Source organism: Spermophilus citellus, assembly GCF_964194105.1.
Source record: "Spermophilus citellus genome assembly, chromosome: 3".
Lineage (NCBI taxonomy): Eukaryota > Metazoa > Chordata > Mammalia > Rodentia > Sciuridae > Spermophilus > Spermophilus citellus.
In genome coordinates, this window is record NC_138184.1 from 109,717,676 (window position 1) to 109,738,228 (window position 20,553).

A 20,553-nucleotide genomic window follows, 5' to 3' on the forward strand; every position below is an offset into this window, starting at 1 on the left:
TGTATTGTATTTGGGTAAAATTGTTAAGGGTTGTTTCAAGAAGAAACCTCAGCAAGATGAACTATACATATATCAGTATATATAAAATATGTAACAGTATTTTTACGTTTATTTTGGGAGCCTTGCTAAATTGCTGAGGCTGGCTTTGAATTTATGATCCTCCTGCCTCAGCCTCCTGAGCTGTCTGTAGGCTTGCACTACAGCACCCAGAATAAATATCTTGATTAGAGATGAAAGATTTTTAAATCTCCCCCTAAAACTTTCAAATTCTATTTCTGGCCAGGCCAATGAGCTCTAAGAAGCAACAGATTTTATTTTAACATATAACTGTGTGATTTGGGGATTAAGTCAATTATATTTTCTAGACATCCTCAATTCCCTTCAGGATTTTTTTTTTTTTTTTTTTTTTGTACTAGGAATTGAACTAGAAGCACTTTACCACTGAAACACATCCCCAGTTCTTTCTATTTTTTTTTTTTTTTTTTTTTTTGAGACAGGGTATCGCTAAATTGCTGAAGCTGGCCTCGGAATGGATCCTACTGAGTGGCTGGGATTACAGGCTGCACCACTTGAGCCCGGCTAATGGCTACTCTTTTCCTTTCCTTCCTTCTAATGTCGGCCAGACACTGCCTTTAGGTGTTGTGTATATCGTGATGAAAAGAACAGCGAAGAGTGAGAGGGGACAGACAATAACCAAGTCAAGAGTTAACACTACTTTCAACTAGAGTTAAAATGATGAAGAAACGAAAACAAAGTGCTATATTTAATTAAAGGAAGGGTGCCATTTAGATTTAATAGTGTGATTAGAAGCAAGGGAGTGATGTGTCCTAAAACACTGATCCAGTATTAAAAGACTTCTAGAACTAATAGAGTGGAAGCAGGGAGGCCCCTAGAGTTGTAGATGTCCAGGTCAAACAAATGGTAATACAGAGCTCAAGGGTAGTAGTGGAGAGAAACACTGGGCCCTGGGGCTCAGCTGGAACCGAGCCAAAAAGGTGTGTTTCCCTTTAAGAGTGCGCCGCAGAGGCGGGGTTCATGACCGCTGCTGGCTAGCAGAGGGCGGCAGTTCTGAGGCGGGAAGAGCGCCCTTTGGAGTGCGCGCGCGCCAGGCGGGGGTGGGACTTGGGCGAATCCGCATGGCAAGCTCAGGCCCCGGATGAGGAAGTGCGGGGGAAGGGGGGAAACCATAGAGACGGAGAGGCGGTAGCGGCCTGAGCGCCCACTGGCTCTCGGCTCCGTAGGCTCAAGTAGACTTGGCGGCAGCGGGGCTGCGTCTGCAGAGGCCAAGCTGGCGGGGCAAGCACCGGCCGGAGATCAGGCCTCAGGGTAAGAGGCCCGTGGTCGGAAGGCTTCGGGCATAGCCGCTCCGCCCCACAACGCCCTGCGGGAACCCTCCTTCGGGCGGTGCTGGCAAAAGGGGAGCCCGGGCCCCCGCCTTTCGGGGCGCTGAAGCAAGCGGAGGCTACGCTGCGGGCGGCCAAACGACCCAGAAAGAGGGAGGAGACTAGGGCCTGCGTCGCTAGGGGAAAAAGGCTTCTCCGAGTCATGGCTGCAAAGGGGGAGAGAGACTGCTTTGCAACCCAGATCGGAGGGGATCCCCCAACTTCTCTTCTTCGAAAGGCTGACGCCCCTTGTGGGCGTACAGTCTTTCTTGGTTCTGGTCTGTTAGCGGTGGGGGACTCACTCCCAGGGTGCGAGAGGGGATTCGAACATAAGGAAAGATGGGGGTAACCCCCAAATGAGAACGTTCACTCCACTTTGTCAGTGTCGTTCAGGTGAAGAGGGAAATTTTCCACTTCCCAAAAGTATTAGAAAGGGTTTACCTTCCCTGTAAGTTTAAAAAGTCTTCCCTTGTCCATTTTTTCACCTTTATCCCAAGATATAGAGAGGAGGACCCTGAGTTAACTTTATGGTATCAGAAATCAGCTTTTTTCCCCCTCCCCCAATCATGACCAGAGAGGGAGCCTTGGTTTTCTTCTTCCCTTTTAGTCTCTTAGTGTGCAGTGATCTCTTTCTCCTTTGCACAGTGAAGCTCATGGCTTTTAGGGGCTGGGGCTGTAGGTCAGTGGCAGAGCACTTGCATTGGGTTCATCACATTAAAAAAAAAATTTTGAAACAAATAAAATAGAAACATGCTGACCATCTACAACTACCAAAAAAAAAAAAAAAAAAAATCATGGCTTTTAGATCGTGATAGTTGCAAAGCCTCTCCCATCTAACATCTTTGTGACCTTGACTCATCCCTTAACTTCTCAGATCATTTCGAATTTGGGTTACTCCTTTTTTTTTTAACATCTAAGGGAGAATTTGTGTTAATGCTTAGTATATAGTAATTTTTTGGCAAATTGTTACTGTTAATTCGTTAAGAAAGAAAACTGGGACTGGGGATGTAGTCCAATGGTAGAATGCTTCACTGCATGCACAATGCCCTGGATTAAATCACCAGCACCAAAAAAGAAAATATCTTGCCCAAAGAAGCAGGTGTTTGCATACATCTACCTCACTATCACCACCAATCAAAAGTATTCAATACCTATCCGCTGGAGAGGAAGACTTTTTTCCCCACCCCAGGATGGAGAAAGATGTACCTTCCACTCCCTTCAGATCCTTACAATGCTCTAAATTAACAAAGAAGGCCTAGCTGAAAATAATCAGGAAAAAAAACTTAGTTTTTTGAAACAGCTCAGTACCCACTTAGGGAGACTGATGCCAGACGTCACCCTTTCCTTTGTGCACATAATCTGTCACTTCTTCCTGAGTGATTAGAGATGTCTTTTTCCATTCCCCTTACTTGCTCTAGTGTCCAAAAAAACAAAACAAAACAAAAAAACCACTTTCTCCTCACAGCCTCCCTTTCACACATCTGCCAAGAGGATGATTCTAATTTCTTTTTTGTGTGTTTTCCCAAGAAAAATTCGAGACTACTCTTTTTCCCTTATCTATCTAGTGTGGTATAAATGGTTTCTTTTCTCCTCTTCCTTTGGAAAATAGATGAAGATCTTTTATGCAGGGAGTCTTTGTCAGTAGAAATCAGGAGTATTTTCACTGTTTGATTCTCCATGTGGAGACAGAGGGGTCCTTTTTCTGCATGCTAATAAAGGAAGGAAAAGGGAAATAGTGGTTGATGCTTTTGAGGTTTCCTGCACATCCCCTGTTGAGCTGGGCCCTATTTAGTATATGTTCGACCTTGCCTTGCTTCCAATTTGTCTTGAAATCTTGTTAAAAGATCTTCTTTCTCTCTCCCTCAAGAGGAGGCCCCTTCTTGGAATTCCCTCATGGAGGAATTGGCTACAGTGTCTGAATCTTTGGAAAATAAAGCCTCTTTCGGGAAAAGGAGTGTTGTGAACTTCTGAGGGCCTGATCATTATTGTGAGTATTGTTCCTTGACACAAGCGTGACAGCCCCTGGTGTTAACAGCCCTTTTGCATTGGAATTAAAGGGAGAGGAGACCTTCAGCTCCTGGATTGTTGGGGCACATAGTTTCCCGTTACGCTCTGTTGTCCCACTCCCCCTACTTTGCTTTATTCCTATAAATTTTGTGCCTCCAGAACTTTTGTTTAGGGGAGTGGTGAATGAATAAAATATAAGTTGCCACTTTGTCAAAAATCATGAAATACTCTAATGAGAACTGCAACATTAATTCTTCAATGATATGTTTTGTATTTAATGTGGGATAAAAATTAACATTGCCGAATTACCTGAAGGCACACCAAAGAGAAGTTTTACATCTTTTCTGTATGTAAAATGTTTTTAAATTACCTCAGATGCCCTTGAGTACCTGTGAAGAGGATTAGTCTGAGCTGTGTACTACCATTGTTGATGTGTGTAGGTGTGTTTTGCTGAAACAAAGAGAAATAGAAAAGTTATCTTTTAGAGTCATGAGGTTTTTAAGGGTGGCGGAACCCTTTGTGATTATTTTGTTTAATTTGTTAATTTTACATGGGAAAACAAGGCTGGGAAAGTTCACTTAACTTTCACTTAGCATAATTTACTATGTAGCTGATGAATGGAATCAGAATAGGGACCCTGGCTGCCTGATTTGGGAGACCAGCAATTAGATTGCTCACCATAGTTCTTTTGCATTTGAACAAGATCAGTAGGTAATTGCTCTTAACTCAAAAAGAATTTTTCTTTCTTTCTTTTTTCTTTTTTTAGAAGAATTTTACAGCATGCTTCATGTAAACATTAGTTAATTTGGTTTTTCCCCACAGATAAGTTTATTTCCTAATCTTACATTTTTTTGTGTGTTGTGGTAAAGATGACAAGCCAGTAGCAGCTGGCAAATGTCATTAGTAAATGGATAGTTTATTTTTCTTAGACCTCAGACTAGATAATTATCTGGTATCCCCATCCAATAGGTTGGTTTTTAAGTCATTAGAAAGGATTAGCTGTAAATAAATCCCTGCCTACATTTTATAAGCATGTGTTACTTTTTTTTTTTTAACTTCCAAGTTTATTTAACACTTGAATGTAAAACCTTTGATGATTGAGGCAGAGAACTGTCAGTTGGGAAGATACCCAATAAAATAAAGGGCTGATACTAGTTTTTTATTGTTATGCATTTGGGTCTTGGAAAATAATAGAGAAAACATTAACAATTTATTCCCAACTGAAAAGTAAAAATTTTTAATACAACATACAGCTAAGTCATCAGTTATCTCTCCCCCAAATTAACAGTGTTAATGATTTGTGTTCATTCAAAATATTTTTCTATGTGCATATATGTTTTACTAGTGAGAGTCCTGATGTTTATTTTAGTTTAGTTAAAAAAAAATATATTCCAGGCAGTTTTCTATATGGAGAGATGTTTCTACATCATCAGTTTTAATTGCTGCATTGGGTTCGTAATTTTAGTTTTGTGTGTGCTCATGTGGTACTGGGTTCTATGCTCTACTACTGAGCTACCTCTCTAGCCCTTTATTATTTTTTATTTGAAACAGGTCTCACTAAGTTGCCCAGGCTGGACTCAAACCTATGATCCTCCTGCTTTAGCCTCAGGAATTTTAGTTTTTAGTACCAAAATAGTGTTCTGTTACTGCTGTTTGTTGGTACTGCCTGTATTTTGATAGATGGTGATGTGAGAGCTAGAGAGCTGACAGTAATTTTAATCTGCACTTTAGGCTTGCATCTGAATATCACTTTGCCTCTGAGGGATCCAGCTGTTCTGTTATAGTGTTTTAGTAACTAAACTTCACATTTGGTTTAGAAATTTTTTCGGGTATGAGAATACTGGAGATTTGCCTCAGGGCACTTTACCACTGAGTATATCCCTAGCCCTTTTAAAAATTTTTTTGAGGGGCTGGGGATGTGGCTCAAGTGGTAGCGCGCTGGCCTGGCATGCGTGCGGCCCGGGTTCAATCCTCAGCACCACATACCAACAAAGATGTTGTGTCCACCGAGAACTAAAAAATAAATATTAAAAAAAAAATTCTCTCTCTCCTCTCTCACTCTCTCTTAAAAAAATTTTTTTTTTTTGAGACAGAGTCACTAAGTTACTTGAATTTGTTATCCTCCTGTCTCAACCTTCATTTTGTTGTTGTTTTTATTTGTTTGTACTAGGGATTGAACCCAGGGTTGCATCCCCAGCCCCTTTTTTAATTTTTAATTTATTTTATTTTATTTTTAAATTTTGAGACAGGGACTCACTAAATTGCTAAGGGCCTTGCTAAGTTGCTGAAGCTGTCAGTCACTAAGTTACTTGAATTTGTGATCCTCCTTCCCCAACCTCCAAAGTTGCTGTGATTGTAGGCTTTTGCCACCATGCCCCAATTGGCTTAAAAATTTGAGGACCTAGAGTTGGACTCCCAACAAAAAGGAGGGAGTGTCTACTATGCTTCCACAGCAAGTATGCCTAATTATTTTACAGGTCGAAAATTCTTAAAATTCTATACAAATGAGTATCAGGAGATGACAATTTTATGATATTTGTGTCTGTTTTAGCCAGTGCCCATTTACAGTATAGATGCAGGCATAAGAAAGGTAAAGGCACTGTTTTCCTTGAGGAACATTTTGTATCATTTTATGTGATTATCAGTATTCATTTTTTTTGGTAATAATCTGTTTAGAAAGCTGAGCATGGTGGCACACACCTGTAATCCCAGTGGCAGGAGGATTCAAAGTTTGAGGCCAGCTTCAGCAATTTAGCAAGGCCCTAAGCAACTTAGTGAGACTGTGCGCGCGCACGTGTGTGTGTGTGTGTGTGTGTGTGTGTGTGTGTGTGTGTGTATATATATATATATAGTTAGTAAATATGTAGTTGTGCATGACTTTATGTGGCGTGACCTTTGGAAGAAAATCTTGAAATAGTACTTGGGGATTAGAAACCAGTAGGGTTTAGCCAGGCAGAGTGGCGCGTGCCTGTAATCCCAGCAGCTCAAGAAGCTGAGACAGGAGATTCACAAGTTCAAAGCCAGCCTCAGCAAAAGCAAGACACTAAGCAGCTCAGTGAGACTGTCTCTAAATAAAATACAAAATAGGGCTGAGGATGGGGCTCAGTGGTCAAGGGTCCCTGAGTTCAATCCTTAGTACCAAGAAAAAAAAGAAAAAAAGAAAGCTGTAGAGTTTATTAGAGACACTATAGGAGTTGAAGCCATTGTTTGTGTTACGCTAGTTGTGTAAAAAAAATTGAGTCTGAGCTCTAGAAAAGTGATACTGATGTTGAGAGGCAATTGTAGGGGCTGGTGTGTAGCTCAGTGATGGAGCACCTGCTTAGCATGAACAAAGCCCTTGGTTGAATAGGGTGGGGGAGGAAACAAGGAAGGAGAGACCACGTAATATACTGAGGGCATCTTATTCATCTTTGTTTCTTGCAGCTGTTTGCATGTAGAAAGACTCAATTATTCTTTTGATTAAACAGGCTCTATTATAGACATGTGTGGGGGTTCTATCCTTCGCAAGTGAAATGTAGGTCAGGAATTGAGAGTTGACGGATTGGGGATGGGGCATTTTCTTTATCTTTTTTTTTTTCCCCATGCAGTTTTAGGGATCCAAGTCAGGATCTTACGTGCTCCACATGTGCTCTACGTTGAGATTATAATCCTAGCTTTTTATTTTTTCCCCCCAGTGCTGGAGATGAAACCCAGAGCCTCCTGCATACTAGGCAATCACTCTACCACCATACTATATCCCAAGCCCTTTTATATTTAAGACAAAGTAGCCAAGACTTGAATTTGTAACCCTCCTGCCCCAGCCTCCCAAGATGCTGGAATTATAGGCGTGCGCCACCATGTCCAGCATCCCCATCTGTTCTTTTAAAAATCAGTTTTAGGGCTGAAGTTGTGGCTCAGTGGTAGAGCACTTGCCTAGCATGCACAAGGCACTGGGTTCGATCCTCAGCACCACATAAATGTAAAATGAAGATATTGTGTCCACCTAAATCTAAGAAATAAATATTTTTTTAAAAAATCAGTTTTATTAAAAAATAATTCACAGCTGGAGTGAGGTGGTGCACACCTGTAATCCCAGAGACTGAGACAGGAGTATTGCAAGTTCAAAGCCAGACAGCCTCATCAATGGTGAGGCACTAAGCAACTCAGTGAGACCCTGTCTCTAAATGAAATGCAACACAGGGCTGGGGATGTGGCTAAATGGTTGAGTGCATCTGAGTTCAATCCACAGTATCAAAATATATATGTGTGTGTGTGTGTGTGTGTCACATGAGCTGGGATGTAGCTTTCATAGGCCTCAGGTTAAATCCCCAGCAGTGCCCCCCCCAAAAAAAAAGATAATTTACATATCATAGAATTTACCAATTTAAATTATACAAATCAGTAGTTTTTAGTAAAATCACCTTTTTCAATTTTAAACATTTTTATTACTTTAAAAAGAAAGTGTCCATTAGCTGTCAGTCCCTAGTTATCCAACACTCCCAGCTGTAAGCAACCATCAATCTATTTTGTCTTTATAAATTATATATCCTTTTTTGTGTGTGCATGTGGTGCTGGACATCAAACCTAGGGCCTCCTTCATGCTAAGGAAGCCCTGTACCACTGAACTAAATACCTAGCCCTACCTTTTTCCATTCTTTTTTTTTTTTTTTTTTTTTTTAAGAGAGAGAGAGAGAGAATTTTAATATTTTATTTTTTAGTTATTGGCGGACACAACATCTTTGTATGTGGTGCTGAGGATCGAACCCGGGCCGCACGCATGCCAGGCGAGCGCGCTACCGCTTGAGCCACATCCCCAGCCCCCTTTTTCCATTCTTGACATTTTATATAAATGGGATTCTATAACATGTGGTTCTTTATGTTTATTTCAATTATCATAGTGTTTTCAAAGTTTATTTGTGTTCTAAACTGAATTAATACTGCAACCCCACCCCCAACCCCAGTACTGGGGGAATGGAGTGCTTTACCATTGAGTTAAACTCCCCCACCCTTATCTATCTGTCTATCTATTTATTTTTGGTACCAGGTGTTGAACTTGGGCACTCAACCATTGAGCTATTGAGCCATATCTCCAGCCCTGGTTTTTTTTTTTTTTTGTTTTTTTTTTTTAAGAGAGAGAGAGAGAGAGATTTTAATATTTATTTTTTAGTTCTTGGCGGACACAACATCTTTGTTGGTATGTGGTGCTGAGGATCGAACCCTGGCCGCACGCATGCCAGGCGAGCGCGCTACCGCTTGAGCCACATCCCCAGCCCCTCCAGCCCTGTTTTGTATTTTATTTAGAGACAGGGTCTCACTGATTTGCTTAGCTCCTCACCATTGCTGAGGCTGGTTTTGAACTCCTGATCCTCCTGCCTCAGCCTCCTGAACTACTCGGATTACAAGCGCATGGCAACACACCCAGTTTGAGATTGTTTTGAGGCAGGGTCTGTCTTTCTGAATTGCTGAGGTTGGCCTTAAATTTGAGCTCCTACAGCTTCTGCCTTTGGTATAGCTAGGATTATAGGCATGTACCAACACACCCTTGTGAGCATGTGCTTTTTATTTGTTTTGTTTTGTGGTAATGGGGATTGAACCCAGGGTCACTTTAGCATTGCGTATATCCCCAGCCATTTTAAAAAATTTATTTATTTTTGAATAGGCTGTTGCCTACAGAGGCCTGAAACTTGTCATCCTCCTGCCTTAGCCTCCCAAGTGGATGGGATTAAAGAAATGAGCCCATAATTATGCCTGGCTGACAAACTTGAGCTTCACAGTATCCTCTCCTGCAATTATTCTTCCAATCTGTATGTAGTCTGACATCCAAAAATTAGATTGGGTATGTTGTTGGGGAAAGGAAGCTGAACCAAGTTAAATTTGGGCACTTCCTGCTTATTTTGACATCAAATAATAATTCCATTTTATCTCTACTAATTCTCCTTATCCCGACATAAATGACCTAATATCTGAAGTGCCCCCAGAAATATCCAGGTGGTAGATTAAAAGGGGAAAATCTTAACTCTAAAAGGGATAAATTTATCACAGCACGTTGAAAGTCTTTCACATGGAGAATCTCATTTGATTCTTTTTTTATAATTATTTATTCTAATTAATTCATTTGATTCTTGCTGTACTTCTTTACACAAGTTTGTGTGCTAATTTTTTGTATTCAAAATACATATCTTTTTTATCAGCCCTCCTGCATTACCTAAATTTCATGGACTGGCAATCTGATTTCTTTATAATTTCTAGTGTTTGAATTAGTAATGTAGCTTTATGTCATTTTGCCTCTGGGGAGGGTTCCTTAACACTTATATTCTCCTTCCTTTAGTTTAGGGTTAGGAAAAGCATCAAGAATCAAAGTGTGGCTGGGGTTGTGACTCAGTGGTACAGCGCTTGCCTGGCATGTGTGAGACACTGGGTTTGATTCTCAGCACCACATATAAATAAATAAAAAGAAAGAAAGAATCCAAGTATCTTATTTGGTGAACCAATTTCTGCCTCGGTCAAGTCAAAGTGGATTTTGGTGGGGTGGTGCTGGGGATTGAGCCCAGGGCCTTGTACATGCGAGGCAAGTACTCTACCAACTGAACTATATCCCCAGCCCCATTCAAAGTGGATTTTGTTGTAAAAACTGCATATTGTTGCTGAACTAAAATTTATGGGCTGGGAAATCCTGAATATGTTTGTATATGTGTGTGTGTTGACTCTTTTTGTAATATAGTATAATATAGTATTGTGAATTGCTTAGGTATACATATTTCAGCAAATTACCTATGTTTCTAGCATCCAAAGCAAAAAATGATAAAAGCCAAAAAGGATCTAGGTGTGGTGGCACACACTTGTGAGCTCAGCTACTACAGAGACTAAGGCAGGAGGATGGCAAGTTTGAGGCCAGCCTTGGCAGTTTAGCAAGACTTTTTCTCAAAAGTAAAAACAGCTGGCGGTATAGCTCAGTGGTAGAGCACTTGCCCAAGGACTGGGTTAGGAGTATCTTGTGCTAGCCTAATAAATACAGCTCAAGTATGTAACAAGCAGTAAAGGAAAATAGTTCCATTTTCCTTGTATCCTCTTTCAAAGAAAAGAGTTTCATGCTCATCAGAGTCCTTCAGAATACCTACAACATAAAAAAAAGAGTACCTACAATGTATCATACTTCTATTCTGACAGTGGGAATATATCAATGAACAAAATGGGTGAGATTCATGCCCTGAAAACAAGTATAAAACCATACTGTCTTTCTTTTTTAGAGGCAAGCTCTCTACCATTGAGCAACATTCTTAGTTCTTTGTTGTAGTTGTTTGAGGCTGGATGTGACTAAGTTTCCCAAGCTGACCTCAACCTTGAGATTTTCATATTTTAGCCTCTTGGGTAACTGGGATTACAGGCAGTGCCACCATGATTGGCAAAAAAAAAAAAAAAAAAAAAATTATTTTGTAAATTGTATCAACATTATTCTTAGATGCATAAACATGTCTTATTTTCAGATACACTTGTGGGCCCTTCAGATTTAAATTGATAATTATTGAGAAGTCAGTATTTGAATTAGGATTAGACAGGTGCCTATTAAAAGTTAATGTATGTGTTTTTCCACAAATTTGGTGTCAGATAATGCTGGCATTTGAAGTAGAATTTATTTTTCTTATTTTAGCCAATATGAACTGAGTCAGCTTCTACCCTATCAAGGTTTTAAACTTGTATCCTTTCCTTTGATTTATGTCAGGGTGAACTGTTTGATGTAAAAGACTTCACTCCATAATCTACATCTGCCCTAATGCTGTCATCCGGAGTAGAGACTCAGCCAGTTCCACTTGATTCCTCCATGTCTGCCGTGGTACAGGAATTATACTCTGAACTCCCAGTAAGTGTCTCCAAAGAGCTTCATGCACACCCTGAGCCAAGTGTGAATCCAGATGTAAAGCTTGGAGCTTCTAGCTCTTTTATAAGTTAGAGTAGAATATTGCCCTTGAAGCTTCACAGGACTCATGCAGAAAGTTATCAAGAAACCTGTAAGACCTTGGATCATGGGGGTGAGCTTGGGTGGTGTGGTTTGGTAGACCCCAAAGCAGGATATTCTGTGGCTTCTGGGATCTTGCATAGGGAAGAGAAAGCCAAGAGTATGGAGCTAAAGGTCTTCAGAGATCAAGGGAACCAAGTGGAAATTATGAGAGAGACCTGTGAGGGAGCAAAGGAAGACCTATACAAACATTCCACATCTGCTGAAGAAAATATCAGCACAAGTCAGGTAAGAAATGACATCTTGATCAGATGAGTTGACTATGAATGACAGCTTTTCAGAGTACCATTTCTCAGATTATGACTTATCCTTGAAACATTTCTAAAATATTAGTTGATATTAACTTTCCTGTGATGATATTGAAAAAAACATTTTTGTCACATGAGACAGTCAAAAAAGAGTGACTCTTGTGTAAAGCAACCATTGTATACTGTATATCACAGCCATTGTATATGGAATGTTGAGTCCCTGAAAATCCTGTGATATTTCTGCATCTGATGTTAAAAAATGAAGTATAGCTACTGGACACAGTTGCACACACTTGTAATCTCAGCTACTTGGAGGAGGATCAAAAGATTGAGGCCAGCCTGGGCAACTTAGTAAGACCCTGTCTCAAAATTTAAAGGGGCAGGGGGAGTGGGTTGGAGATATAGGTCACTGGTTGAGCACTTTGGGTTCAATCGCTGGTTCTTTCATGGGGAGGGCATTGGAAAGACAATTCTTCATTTAATACATAATGAAAAGTTGACTCATTACTTGATAGGAATGGTCATATGTGGGAGACCAACCTTACATGTGACTGAGTCACACTCCTCTGCTGGGTGCTGAGGCGCTCAGTCACAGAAATGTGGCAGAGCTTTCCCTACCCTTCTTGGGTTCTAGGGTCCGTGTCTCATGCATGGGTGTGTCTTGCTACAGCCCCTGCTCACCTGTTCCTTTGTAATATAACCCCTTGCCCTGTTTAGGATAGAATCTTCCATGGAAGTGCCTTGTATGTGTCCCCTTCTCTTACTGTGCCCTTGGGTGTGGCCTACCCAGGTGTCAGTCAACTGCCGACAGTGGACATCATGAAGATAGACTCAGGGCTGGGGATGTGGCTCAAGCGGTAGCATGCTCGCCTGGCATGCGTGCGGCCCGGGTTCGATCCTCAGCACCACATACCAACAAAGATGTTGTGTCCGCCGAGAACTAAAAATAAATATTAAAAATTCTTTCTCTCTCTCTCTCTCTCCCTCTCTCACTCTCTCTTAAAAAAAAAAAAAAAAAAAAAAAAAAAGATAGACTCAGCCTCTGAAACCTGACCCCTTGTCTCATTTGAATAGCTTCTCCTTAGTAAAAGGTCTCAGTGCGTGCTCTTGCTCGCTTTCTTCCTGCGGACCCTTAAGGTCAGAGGAGCCATCACAGCAACCCCAAAGGAAAAGGTATTTGTGTCACTTGTGTGGTTATTTTGTGCAGACCAGTCAGCCCAGTTCAACTGGAGTAAACCCTGAGCCTTTTAGTCTCGAGAACAGAAACCTGGCAGTCATACTGACTGATCAGCATGTCTTCTCCCTGTAGGAAGCCTACATGGGAAATCAAATTTCTGTGAGCTTGAAATTTGAATAGAATGTTTAGTTAAATGAGATGATGGTTAGTGAGCTGTGGAATGTGATGGACTGAGATTCCTGAAGAAATATTCATGCCACGTGCACTAGAAAACTTTTTTTTGCCGCGCCCCCACCCCCACCCCAGTACTGGGACTGAACTCAAGGGTGCTCTACCTCTGAGCTACATTGCCAGCCCTTTTTATTTTTTGAGACAGTGCCTTGCTAAGTTTCTAAGGTTGGCCTCAAATTTGGGATCATCCCATGTCATCCTTCAGAGTAGCTGGGATTACAGATGTGCCACCATATCCCACCTAGAAAACTTATCTCACCTATGGATGGTGTGATAAACCAGGAGTCAGCAAACTTTCTCAATTTTTTTTTTTTTTTTTTTTAGTTGGCAATGCTGGAAATTGGGCCCACAACCTCTTCCACACTAAGCAAGTACTGTACCACTCAGCTATATCCCCAACCCCAGCAAACTAATCACCTGTTGTAACATTAAAGCAGGTCTAGACACTGTGCAAATGAATGAGTATGGCTGTATTCCAATGAAACTTTTTGATTTCTGTATTTTACTGAATAATTGTCAAAGATTTATGCCAAATTTTATTTTAAGAAAGTTGGGTGCAATCATTATGTGAAGCTTTTTTGTCATTGTTAAACAGTGTACTTAAAAATCATTTATTACTAAACTGTCATTGGTGCAAAACTAGTATGCATAGAATAGTTGTGAATATATGTTAATGTGGTGGCAACAATTATATGGTAAAATATGTTTTTTGTTTGTGCCATCACACCCAACAACAACCTCCTCCACCTCCTCCTCCTCCTTCTCTTCTTCTTTTAGCTGTAGATGGACACAATACCTTTATTTCTTTATTGCTTGTTTATTTATTTATTTATATGGTGCTAAGTATCAAACCCAGTGTCTCACATGCCCTAGATAAGCAGTCTACCACTGAGCCACAACCCCAGCCCAGCCACACCCAACTTCTAATAAAATTATAAACATAAGTGCAGACCTGAGGGCTCTAGTTTGCTGACCCCTGCTATAAAACCATTACTAAATTAAGTCTAGCATCCTTGGCTAGACTCTATTTCCCAACTGATAAATGCATTATTTCTTTGCACAGGTTATAGGGAAATTAATTATTGTTAGGTAGAGTTTATACATTGGCTGTAATTAGTCACGAGTGAAGTATTATATATTATTTCTTGATGTGATGGTCTGAGTTTAACAAAAAAATGTGTTTTTTTATTTGTTTTTATGAATTACTAAGAATTGAACCCAGAGGTATTCTACCTCTTAGCTACATTCCCAGCCCTTTATTTTTTTAATGAGTTTGTATATATATACATTTTTTTTAAGTTGTAGGTGGACACAATACCTTTATTTTATTTTTATGTGGTGCTGAGGATCAAACCCAGTGCCTCATGTGTGCCAGAGGCAAGTACTCCCATCACTCAACTCCAGCCCCAGCCCCCCAGCCCTTTATTAAGTTGCCCAAGATGACTTCAAACTTGACTCAGCCTCCCAAGTCACTTTGTTCCACCACATCTGAAAGTAAGTGTTTCTTAATGTAATATTTGATAAAGAGTAAAAATATGTGCAATTAAATTATGACATACGGTGAACTCAAAACATGCATGCTTGTATGTGTATATGTCTATGTGAAATATATACACATAAAGTGAGCACAGTGGCTTGTGACTGAAATTCCAGCTACATAATTAGGAAGCTAAGGCAGGAGGATCTCAAGTTTGAGTCCATCCTGGGCAATTTACAAAGACCTTGTCTCAGAATAAAAAATGTAAAACTAGGGTTGAGGATGTAGCTCAATAGTTTTGTGTGTCCATCTAGCATGTGGTAGGGCCTCAGTTCAGTCCCCAGTATTGCAAAATGCATATACATATATCACCCAAACCTAAGAACTAGATTACTAGCTCTCTATTCTTTTTTTTTTTTTTTTTTTTTTTTTAGTGTTTGGTGGACACAACATCTTTATTTTATTTGTATGTGGTGCTGAGGATCGAACCCAGCGCCCCACGCATGCCAGGCGAGCGCGTTACCACTTAAGCCACATCCCCAGCTCTCTATTCAAAATCATTCCCTTTCTCCTAACCCTATCAAAGGTAAATATTTTTTTAATATTTATTTTTTAGTTATAGGAGGACATAATATCTTTATTTTATTTTTATGTGGCTGAGGATCAAACCCAGTGCCTCACACATGGTAGATAAGTGCTCTGTCTCTGAGCCACAACCCCAACCCAACTATTTTGAATTATATAAAGCAAAATGAAATTTAATAGCTATAAATGTAAGATTTTCAACTTAGTTTCTAAAAGTGGGCTTCATACATGAAATTATTTATGTGGGAAATAGAAAACCTACAGTTTTAGCAGTTCAATTAGAATTGACTTCTTGGGGGCAGAGGGCTTAGCCCAGTTGTATAGTGCCCTGGATTAAAGCCCTAGCACCACCAAAAAAAAAAAAAAGAAGAAGAAGAAAGGAAATAGATTAACTTTGTGATCATTAACATAAATGTACTATCTGAACTGAGAAGCTAGTGGTTTTGCTATGTTTTGCTGGTTAGACCACAACTGGAGTGTCATTCTGTACTCTTAGAGTCATGTATGAAAGATAAATAGGAAACCAGAAACGTCTTTGGGGATAAGAATTCACACTTACGGCATGTGGTGACACATGCCTTGTAATCCCAGTGGCTCAGTAGGCTGAGGCAGGAAGATCTCAAGTTAGAGATCAGCCTTATCAATTTAGTAAGGCCCTAAGTCTCACTTGGTGAGACCCTAACTCAAAATTAAAATATACAAAGGGCTAGGAATGTAACTCAGTGTTCAATGAGAAAACTTGAACTGGGGGTAGTTGCTCATGCCTGTTTTCCCAATAACTTGAGAGGCTGAGGCAGAAGAATGGCAAGTTCAAAGCCAGCTTCTGCAATTTAGGGAGACCTCATCTCAAAGAAAAAAAAATAAAGGACCAGGCTCGGGCTGTAACTCAGTGATAGAGTGCTTGCCTAGCATGTGTGAGGCACTGGGTTCAATCCTCACCACTACATAAAAATAAACAAATAAAATAAAGGCATTCCATCCATCTACAACTACAAAAAATAAATAAGTAAAGGATCAAAAATTCTGTCCATCTACGACTACAATAAATAAATAAATAAATAAATAAATAACCAAAAATGTAGTTCACAGGTGGAGCACAATCCCCAGTACCACAATAAATAAATAAATAAATAAATAAAAGGGATAATCCTTCCACTTTTTATGTTTATAGTCAGGATTAAAGATGAGGAAGGCTCCTTATCTTGTGGCTAGAATTTGATTGGCATTCAATCACATTCCACATTCAGGCTGGATTGCTGGGTATCTGACTTATGAAAGTAAATAGTCAAGAGAATTGGGAGAAGCTTTCAAGAATTTGAAGGGTTGTTCAACTTACATGGACCTATCGGACACAGTTCAACTCAGTGGATGACATGGGGCAATAGTAGCTCCTAATCATGCTCAAGTTATAGGTCCTTTCAGAAAACTAAACACTGCAGACCTCAGAAAAGCAGATGTACCATTTGCGTACTACTTCAGAAGGTTTGCAAATCCAGAAGTATTTGACCTCAAGATAAGAACTCTGGCTAGATTGGCAAAGAACCATTTAGTCAAAAGACAACTGAAAAATTAAGAGAACATATTTGCAGCCAAGCTTGGCGGCACATACCTGTAATCCCAGCGGTTTGGGAGGATGAGGCAGGAGGACCCTGAATTCAAAGCCAGCCTCAGCAATTTAGTGAGGCCCTGTCTCTAAATAAAATGTAAAAGGGGGCTGGGGATGTGGCTCAGTGGTTAAGCATCCCTGTGTTCAATCCCAAGTACAAAAAATAAAAACAAAACAGGGAACATATTTGCACCATGTATCACAGATAAATATATCTCTAATATATAGAGACTTCTTGACTTGAGGAATGAAGAAACAAAACCCAATTAAAAATGGGAATTTGGGGGGCTGGGATTGTTGCTCAGTGGTGAGTGCTTGCCTAGCATGTGTGAGGCACTGAGTTCAATCTCAGCACCACATATAAATAAGTAAAGGTCCATCAACAACTAATAAAATATTTTTTTTTAAAAAAAATGGGAAATCGGGGCTGGGGCTGGGGCTGGGGCTCAGTGGTAGAACACTTGCCTAGCATGTGAGGCCATCAGTTTGGTCCCCAGCACTGCTTTTAAAAAAAGAAAAGAAACAAAAATAGGGGAAAGATTCACTGTATACATGTGGTGTTTAAATAAATGAAGAGATGATCAGCCTCATAACTAGAGAAATGCAAATATAACCAACCTAAGCTTCTATTTTTTATCATACAAAGAAGTATGACAGCACATTTTGGTTAAGAAGGCTATAAGGAAGTATTCTCATATCTTATTGGTGGGAATGAAAACTGATACACTCTTTCTGAAAAGGAATCTGGTGGTACTTAACAAAACTACGTATACCCCCAATCTCTTGACACACATTCTCTTTTCTAGTAATCTACCCTTGAAGGAACATCTTCAACATGAAATACACACGCACGCACACACACATACAAGGTTATCCTTTAGTTGATAATTGCAAGGAAATAACCTCAATGTTCATACGTAGGAGAAAGGCTGAATAAACTAGGTTGTGGTTTATCCTTACATGGAGTATTGTGCAGCTGTATTAAAGAGTGAAGAGGATCTCTGTGTACTAATTTGGAGTTACTTCAAGATATCAGAACTGCAAAAACTTCTAGGTTTTGCAGTTCTCTAGAACTCACAGGACTCAAAGACATTTAGTCATACTCATAGTTAAGGTGTGCTTTTATTATTCTTGTTCAACCTAAGGTACTTTGCCAAGCTACATCCCAGCTCCCCTGCCTCTTTTTATTTATATCTACATACTTGTGTGTGTGTGAGTGTATTTAGTTGTAGATGAACAGACAATATCTTTATTTATAAACTATTTTTATGTGGTGCTGAGGACCAAACCCAGTGCCTCCTGTGTGCTAGGCAAGCACTATACCACTGAGCTACAATGCCAGCCCCTCGACCCTTTTTACTTTTTATTTTGAGACAGAATCTTGCTAAATTTCCCAGACTAGTCTCAAACTTGTGATCTTCCTGCCTCTGTCTCTTGAATAGCTAAGGTTTAGTGCAATGAAAGGATATAAAGAAATCAGCAAAGGGAGAAGGAGCATGGAAGGAAGTCCAGAAGAAATCAAGTGCAAGCTTCCAGGAGCCGCCTTCTAGTGGAGTCACACACACTTAAAGTCCTCCAGGAACAAATTGTGTCAAAACATGTAAAATGTTTGCCTTGGAAGTTTAATGCCCAGGGTATTAAACCTGGGGGCCTGGTAATGTGGGCATCATCTGCCTGGCACATGTAAAATTCCAGATATCCAGAAGGAAGACAGGTATTTAGCAAAAATTAATTATTGTACAGGTACAGTTGAGCTACTCTTATTTATGTATTTATATATGTATTTATTGTGGTACTGGGAATTTGACCTGGGGCACTCTACTGCTGAGTTTCATCCCCAGCCCTTTTTATTTTTTGAGACAGATTCTCACTAAATTTCCAAAGCTGACCTTGAATTTTCAATCCTCCTGCCTCAACCTTCCAAATTGTTGGAATTACAAGCATGCACCACCATACCCAGCTGATCCACTCCTTTCATTTAGGGAATAGTGAGCTGAAATCTAGTTCTCAGATGTTAGCCAAGGCATATCCTTTCTAAGGATAGCAATCAGGCCTGAAACATTTGCTTTTTTCTGGGAACTAGTATGTACTGTTGAAAGAAAAATGCAAAATGAAATGAGTAGTATCCTCCTTTTTGTGCAAGGAAGAAGATGAGCCAGGTATGGTGGTATAGGCCTATAATCCCAGCTACTCAGGAGGGCAAGGCAGGAGGATCACTAGTTCAAGGCCACTGTGTTTCAAAGTTTTTTAAAAAAGGGGCTATGATGTAGTTCAATGGTAGAATAACTATCCCTGGGCTCAATCCCTAGTACCCAAAGGAGGGAGGGGAAATAAGCACACATAGGTATCTGCTCATTGGTATGTAATACAAACACATCTATATAGAAAGGATAAACCAGAAACTAATATTATGTTTTCTTCTTTTTTTTAATGCAGTATCATGGATTGAATCCAAGGACACTTTTCCCTGAGCTATAGCCCCAGCTCTTTTTATTTTTTTATTCTGAGACAGGGTCTCACTAAGTTGCCAGGTCTGGCCTTGAACTTGCTGTCCTTCTGAGTTGCTGGGCGTTTCTGCCAACTTTTTTTTTTTTTTTACAGAGCTATATTTTTAAATATTATTTATTTATTTATTTTTAGTTGTAGTTGGACACAATACCTTTATTTCACTTACTTATTTTTATGTGGTGCTGAAGATTGAATCCAGGGTCTCACATGTGCGAGGTGAGTGCTCTACTGCTGAGCCACATCCCCAGTCCCCTACCAACTTTTTTTTTTTTTTTTTTTTTTTAGGTTTGCTTATAAGGAGTGAGTGGGAGCAGGGTGGAAAGAATGGGGCAATGAGAATGTAATAGAAGGAGTGGAAGAAAGAGACACTTCTGTAAGGACACTTTTGTATAGTTGTGACTTCATACTTGAAAATTAAGTAACTAGACAACTATAATGTGAAGAGACAACTCAAAATCAGATACAAACTGTAAGAAATAAATCCAACCATATTACAAACAAATAACAAAGCCACACTGGGAAAGGGAACATAACCCAAATAACTATGGAAAACAGTATTACAAAGCCCAGTGTAGGATAGGACCCCTGTAGTGTTGAGTTTGAATTGAAGTTATCGGTAAGAACTTAGGGTTAGTTATTAATATGTAAAGAGAATTACAGAAATATGCAGTTGCTTAAGATAGGGCCTAGAAGCAGTGATGCCTCATTACAGTGAACACACTTTTATAGGTCTTGGATTGAAGGTGGGGGATGCTACTGGGGATTGAAGTTCCCAGGGGAACTTAGCCACTGAACCACATCTCCAGCCCTCAGTTCATAAAAATCATAATTAAAGGGAGAAAAATCTTAGAGAATTCCAGTTAATAAATAGAAGGAATGATGGCAATAGAAAATCACCATATGGGCTAGGGTTCTGGCTCAGCGGTAGAGTGCTTGCCTAGCACATGCAAGGCCCTGGCTTGATCCTCAGCACCACATAAAAATAAATAAGTAAAATAAAGATATTATGTCCAACTACAATTGAAAAATAAATATTAAAAAGAAAATGAAAATCACCATCACAGTAGTAAAATTACCTCAAGCAAAAAAATCACCAATGAATGTTAAAACTAATGGCTAAGGCTGGAGTTGTGGCTCAGTGGTAGAGCTCTTACCTAGCACATGTGAGGCCCTGGGTTCAATCCTCAGCACCATATAAAAATAAACAAGTAAAATAAAGGTATTGAGTCCAACTACAACTAAAAAATAAGTATTTTTTAAAAAACTATTGGCTAAAAGTTTTGAGAAATAGAAATATTTATGTAGTTTCAAAGTATCTGCCCACAAGATACTTATTAAC

The 20,553-nt window shown here is 39.8% G+C and overlaps 1 protein-coding gene across 4 annotated transcripts in view; it reads left to right on the plus strand.

Moving 5' to 3' along the window:
• Positions 1-1,131: 1,131 nt before the first annotated feature.
• Positions 1,132-20,553, plus strand: part of PRR14L (proline rich 14 like) — a 67,398-nt gene continuing 47,976 nt past the window's right edge. For 2 of the 4 annotated variants that reach the window (XM_081283061.1, XM_081283062.1), the window contains exons 1-3: positions 1,132-1,326; positions 3,250-3,369; positions 11,089-11,226. In XM_081283061.1, coding sequence (XP_081139187.1) covers positions 11,140-11,226 — 87 coding nt within the window. In that variant the 5' untranslated portion in view covers positions 1,132-1,326; positions 3,250-3,369; positions 11,089-11,139. The remainder of the gene's footprint in view (positions 1,327-3,249; positions 3,370-11,088; positions 11,227-20,553) is intronic. The other 2 variants (XM_081283063.1, XM_081283064.1) reach the window with 1 other exon arrangement.